This window comes from Apis dorsata, unplaced genomic scaffold (assembly GCF_000469605.1).
Source record: "Apis dorsata unplaced genomic scaffold, Apis dorsata 1.3 scaffold_169, whole genome shotgun sequence".
Lineage (NCBI taxonomy): Eukaryota > Metazoa > Arthropoda > Insecta > Hymenoptera > Apidae > Apis > Apis dorsata.
In genome coordinates this window covers 1,321,902-1,328,508 of record NW_006263457.1, presented here as the reverse complement: position 1 = coordinate 1,328,508, position 6,607 = coordinate 1,321,902, and the positions used below count along the sequence as shown (strand labels likewise).

The following is a 6,607-nucleotide window of genomic DNA, read 5'->3' as shown; positions in this document are numbered from 1 at the left end:
CGCAAGCGCGGTCGCTTCATTTTTTTTTTTTTTTCTTTTTGAAATCACGCGCGCTCTCGAATCACGGATGGCCTCTCCTCGAATGGCCAATTTGGAATTACAGAAATTGCCGCTTCGCGGTTGACTTGCCCCTCGTGACTCGAGGTATTCTTCTTTGTCTTCAGAAAGTTATCAAATTTTTGTAAATAATATCGCGATTGTGAATTCGAAAATAAAAAAGAGAAATTCAAATATGGCGACGCAGTTGAGATCAAACAAATGAAACGATATGAAATCGACCACAGAATTGCGAATTTCCTTGGGATAAGCAACGTTGATAAATATACAGAGACAATGTACTTTGCGGTTTCGTTTAATTGCCTAAGCGGAGAATATCACCAGGCGGTTGCACGAGGATTCATATAGATATAAATATAGTTGGAAAAGAATTATTATTATCGATGCGACACGCGTAATTTATTTAATATTTGGACCGAAGCGTTAGATAATTGGTTCACGATAGAGCCGAACATTCGAAACTTTTATTTACGATCCTCTTTTCGATTATCGTTATAAATCCTTTATCAAATTTTTATTTTCGCGGCGAAGAATAATCCATTAGAACGCTCGTTTAATTTTACGTCAAAATTTCAAAAAATATTTTCAAAAAATTCTTCTCTGTCGAAACATTAATCTAAAAATCCTCGATATCATCAAATGTTCTTCTTACCCAACTTAAATTAAAAAAATCCTACACAATAACTATCGAACAATTGACAAATATCACCTAACAAAAAATCTCTAAAAAGACTAGTTACGTATATCAATTTAAAAAAAAAAAACAAAAAAAAAAAAGAAGCTTATCAATCACTATCCCCAGATATCGTATCATCGACTATCATTTCACTATCAAATCGGCCTCGACCGCTTACGTAACCGTCCACGATTGGGCCACCAGTCGAGGGTTAATCACCGTAACGAATGAATGTCTGCATTCGACTCACCGATAATAGTCCTTCTTGCAGTAAATGTTTCCGTCCCTGCTGAAACAGGTGACTTCGCCGTCGAGGCCCTGGCGGCAGTGGGAGCACTGAAGGCAGGCCGCGTGCCACCGCCTGTCCACCGCCTGAAGGTAAAACCTGTCGGATATCCGGAGGCCGCATCCGGCGCAAACCACCCCCGGCACATCGTCGGACTGCGCGGGTGGGGTGGGCGGCGGCTCCAGTTTCGGGATAGCGTGCAAGTGTTCGGTGGTCTGCTGTTCCTGCGAGTGAGTCTGCGGATGCAGATGCGAGTGATGGTGGTGATGGTGGTGGTGGGTCGTTTGCGGGGGCATGCTCAGGTCGCTTGGGTTCTCAAAGTTGCTGCTGTTCCTGTACTCTTGCCCACCTGACGTATTTCCATTTCATTTGTATTAATTTTATATTAATTTTTTCCGTTAATTTCGCGTATAAATTATCGAGAAAGTATCTATCCATCGTATACTAGAGGCAATTACGTTGAAATTGAATTGAACCGAATAAATAACGATCTGAAAAATCTTGCAAGATATCATTAATAATTAAATATATTACAGTTGATATTCTAAGGAACAAAAAAAGAAAAAAATAAAACGATAGAAAACACTAACCTCCGGGGGAATCGTAGTCTCTAGAGTCGTAGGGGGTAGTGGGTCCGTCGTAGCAATTATTGTTGGTTCCGCAGTGGGTCTGATGTAGGGGTGTATGATGGGGCCCGTGATGGTGGGCGGCAGGAGGACTGCACGGTAAGGTGGTAGGTCGTGCAGCGTCGCCCATAGACGCAGGGAGGCAGGGACTTAGGTCCCTCGCCTGGTCCACTGCTCCGGGCCCCCCCGCACTGCCGGGCCCCCCTTGACGCCCCACAGCCAAGCCGCTGCCACGCTCCTGCGAGCTGGCCGGCTGCTGAAACAAATCGCATCCGGAATATTAGAAAATGTCCACGATGAAAATTCAATAAAATGGCGGAAAGGAAACAGGATCGAATGAAATATTTTCTTCTCGAAATGAGATCTATTTCGTAATCTCGCGCGACACCCGACCAAGCATCGATCGGGTGTTTCATTGTTCGTGATTAAGTAATTACGTCGAAAAATCGAAAAAGAAACGAATCTAATCCTAACCGCAATCGCGTTGAAAAGAAGCATGGTCGATTCGCTCGAGTGAAATTCTCACACCTCCAACGTAGACGACTGTTGACAAAAAAAAAACTATGTCAACAGTTTTAGAAAAACAAACTAAGCGAGAAATCACCAGCAGAATGAGAGATAGAGAGAGAAAGAGACAGACACGAATATAGATGGAAGATAAAAAATTAAGAGAGAGAGAGACGCGCAAAGTGAAAGTAAGAAAGGAAGATAGCCCTGCGGATAAAAGATTCGTAGAGTAAACGAATCGATGGTGAATCGTGAAAGAAGAGTTCGAAAAACGCCGCGTCAACGCGCACGCCATCGACGATCGGCTCCCCCGGAAAAAAAAAAAAAGAAAAACGGAAAAATTCCCAAAGGACGGCCGGGGGGGGGGGGGGGGGGGAGAGAGGGAAAGAAGCAGCTCATCGATAAAAGTAACCGACCTAACGCATATCCGAAGATGGCGAAGACACTTTCCACCGAAGTGAACGAGGAGGGACCGTAAAGGACATCGGTCGGAAAGACAGTCGCGAACCGCGCACAGTGGAATAGGCCTCTCCTGTTTGCCGTCAGGCCGCGACAACCGGAATAGGCGAAATAGGACAACAACCTAACAGGCACGAAGAGCAAGACGGCTACCGGGGGAAACTGTGTATCCAAAGTGACAGCGGATTACGGCTCGGTTGACATCGGCAAAGGGTAAGGGGGCTAGAGAAAAGGAGAAAGATAAAGAGTGGCATGCTGACGGCAGTAGCCGGTCGCCTCTGATGGATGTCGTAAGCCGGTGTGCGCATGCGCGCGACCCTATAAGGCGCCCGGAGCCGACCAATCCGAGCCGCCGCCGTGTTTCAACTGTCAACGCGGTTGCGGCGTACCGCGGTAAGCTCGAGACATAAATTACGTGGCCGAGCTGCCCTGGTCCTCCTCTCCTCCTTGTCCCTCTCTCTTTCCGCCTCCCTTTTTTTTCCTCTCCCTCTTTCTCCCCCTCTTTCTCTCCCTCTTTTTGATCCCTTTCGACAAACTCCTCGTCTGTCCTTCTCCTGCTTTCCGCCCCGAGAACCCTTTCTTCCCTCATTTCCTTCTCCTTCCCGAGAGAGAGGTCAGAGAGAGAGAGTCACTCTTCTTCAGGCTCACTCTCCTCCTTGTGGAAAACCGATGCCGCATTTTACGACACCAGATACCGGTATTTACTGCATCTCCGCCGAAGCGGCGCGTTTGCAGCGATCGCGGCCCGAAGGGAGGTTAACTTCTGCGCGTATAGAATAGTCGTAAAGATCACTGCTCTGCGAATAACGATGCCCTCTGGTGACGAATTTAAGCCTCGTCCATAGTTCTTACGGTGAATCGCTTAGTGAACGTCTAGGGAATTTTTTTTAACCTCCGCGAGATTCAGGCAATAATATGTTATATTCCTTCCTAATCTAATTTCTTTCTACCGCGTAAAATTAAGGATTTGTTACCTCGATTGAATTTTAACGATAATAACTCGACGAACAATCGTATTTTTCTTTTCTAATAAATCTACGTGATTTAGCAACAAGCGTATAGCGAAGGAAACAAGTATTATCTCCGTGATCTTCTTATTAAATTCTAGTTACGACACAGATTCCGATTCTTTGGATCGGTTTCTGACTTCTTTTCTATTTTTTTTTTCTTTCTTTCTTTGTTCTCTTCCTTTTCTTTTTTATCGTCGATCGTTCGATCATCGAACGATAATGGTTCCGTGGAGCAGCGAGGAGAGATCGATCGGATAATGCGCGCATGCGCGGGGCTGCGCGTTCCTCAGCCAAGGGAAAACTAATAGAAATTGGCACGTTCGTTTGTTCCACGGCGGATTTTCACCGTGGAACGTAACGATTACGCGGCGGCCGTTGTTTCTTATGTAATAAACCGGGTCGCGGAAAGAATTCGTGGAACGCGAGTTTCCAAGTGTCTCACCAACTGCTTCTGGCGTGCAACTTATCGAGAATCGTGGCTCGTTTCCTTCGAAGATCATTGATCAACCTCCGATTGGAACTTTGATTGGGCGAATTTTTCTTGCGCGTAGTGGTGAACTCGATTCTTCGGCTGGTTTCGATGAACGAGTTGATGAATTCAGGTACAATTAGCCGAACATTAATGGAGGATGATGACGAATACGTAGTATATTCTTCTCCATTTTCTTCTCCATTATTTTTATAAGGAACGAAGATCATCGTTTACCAGATCGCGAATACGGATACGATACCCTCTATCTTAGAAGATAATCTTTCGATCCAGAAAAATAACTCAAAGTTTAATTACATTGAAAATAAAGTCGAGAGACAAGTTACAGAACCGAGGTGTCGCATCGAGCACTTACAACCATAAATTTCCCCAAGAATCGAGCTAACGCTGCGTACACGTTCTCGACCAAGTATTATTTATGTACCAGTCAATCAATGTTGAAGCCTTCTCTTTGGAGTTTGCATCGTAGGCAGTGGATCGTATCATCGAGATTATCCTTCGACCTTTCTGTTAGTCCAACAACGTGTTCACCGTTAACACAAGTGCGCATCGATGCAAGAAGTCAACCACCGTTTTCATACGCTGTTCCCCTCTTAATGTCATTATTAACCTCGGCTCGAACAATGCAAACGTTTCTTCTTTCTTTTTTTCCTTTTTTTCACCGCATTTCTTAACACTCCATTGTGCCGAGCTCGCGCTCGAAAGCAAAGATGTTCGTTGCACGAAGGCATAGGTCGCCGTTTTTTCTTCTCGAACCGCCTCGACGCTGTGTTTCCCAACCGACTCGTGTCATCGTGTAGGGGCGAGAGAACCGCGGATGCAAATAAAGATATTTCCACGGAGAAACTCGGGCTGGAAACTCGTTTTTCCAAACCGAGCCGACACAGGAGCGTTTCTTGCTCCTCCAAACTTCTCCTTTGGAATCCGGATCCCCGGTTGGGATAACAACGAATGGACGAACGAGGATCTTTGGACAATAAGAGAGAACTAGTTGTTGTCGAGGAAGCGGTATGGTTGCATATGGGGAGAACGAGAGGTGAACAGGAAGAACAATGTTCTCGTTCTTAGACGGAATCGCATACGAAAGATTTATGGATCATACATGTTAACGATTGTGTGCGAAAGAAGACGGTTACGGAGAACCGGTAAATAGAGAAATAAAAGAAAGAAATGTGTAACGCGTTATTAACATTAATGACCATGATTCGTGAGAGTTAACTCGTGGAGAATTAATTAATTAAGTTGGTCGACCGATTTAAATCCTTTGCCAATCCACTAATCCAGATTATCGGTTCTCGGAGGAATGATCCATCGATGTCAACAAAATATCCTTCCTTTCTCTAAATATTCCATATTTAATTAAATTCCGTATTTAATTATATTTACATTTTCTTCTTTTCTTTTTTATTACATTTCTAAAAACTCGTTGGTATTTATAGGCATTATTAACGGAACGAATTCTTTTTCTAGTTTATATTAAAGTTCTATCCGAATGATACGGAATTTAATATATTCGAATCTAATTAATTAACATTTAAATGCCACGATGAATACAACGATATGCAAATATTTTTTTTATAGATGCACGTTGCGAAATTTTATTATTCAAACGTATAATTCTTTTTCTTTTTCTTTTTTTTTCTTTTTTTTTTTTTTTTCTTTTTCTTTTTGAAGCGTATATAAACTATTACGAAATTCTTTTTCCACGATCCCCGTATTCCATATTCATTCGAGTTCAATTGAAACGTTAGTATTCAACATCCTTGGAAAGCCTTCCATATCTTATAAATAATCTAAAGAAACCAAAAAAAAAAAAAAAAAAAAAAAAAAAAAAAAAAAAGAAAGAAAATAACAAAACTCGAATATCTCTTCGTCGAATATATCTCGAAACAAACCAAACGAAGCCAAAAAGGTGAGAAGATCTCATTGCACGCTTCTCTCCGTTTCCGTATTTTCGCCATATAGAAAGAATCCGTCGCACAGAGGTTCGATCGAGAGAGTCGGGTTGAAAGATTTCCTCGAACCGATGGAACTCCCCCGGCGAAGCCGGACGAGTTCCATTTGTAGAATTTTCCACCTTAGATTTCGTAAGAGCGTACGTAGGACGGAGGAGAACAGGAGAGATCGATACGGGCATCCTATAAATTTCCCACGAAACGGCACGACCGGTCGATCGATCTTCACTCGGCCCGCGGGGAGATCCTTATCCATCTCTTAGAGTGGACCTGCCACGGGAGGCCGGTGCCACTGTGTACAGACAGACTTTCACCCGTGGCTTCGACTTGCACAAGGCTCCGCCTTTTTCATTTTCACGAAACGTGAGGTAAATAACGAGCGCGGAATCCGTCGGGATGCCGGCACGGAAAGCCGGTAGAATGCCTACGCGAGAAACGCCGGCATACGACGATACGCCGCGTCGAATTGTGCGACAGAACGAGAGAAACAGCTATATATCGGCCATTATTGATTATTCTTTTATTTCGCTCTTTGCGTCCC

At 43.8% G+C, this 6,607-nt stretch overlaps 1 protein-coding gene across 1 annotated transcript in view; it reads right to left on the bottom strand.

Annotated features, from left to right (window-relative positions):
- Positions 1 to 6,607, bottom strand: part of LOC102676464 (protein apterous-like) — a 50,736-nt gene that overhangs the window by 33,906 nt on the left and 10,223 nt on the right. The window contains exons 2-3 of the mRNA XM_031509667.1: positions 1,610 to 1,901; positions 984 to 1,368 (exon numbers count right to left, since the gene is read on the bottom strand). Of these exons, the coding sequence (XP_031365527.1) occupies positions 984 to 1,368; positions 1,610 to 1,901 (677 nt within the window). The remainder of the gene's footprint in view (positions 1 to 983; positions 1,369 to 1,609; positions 1,902 to 6,607) is intronic.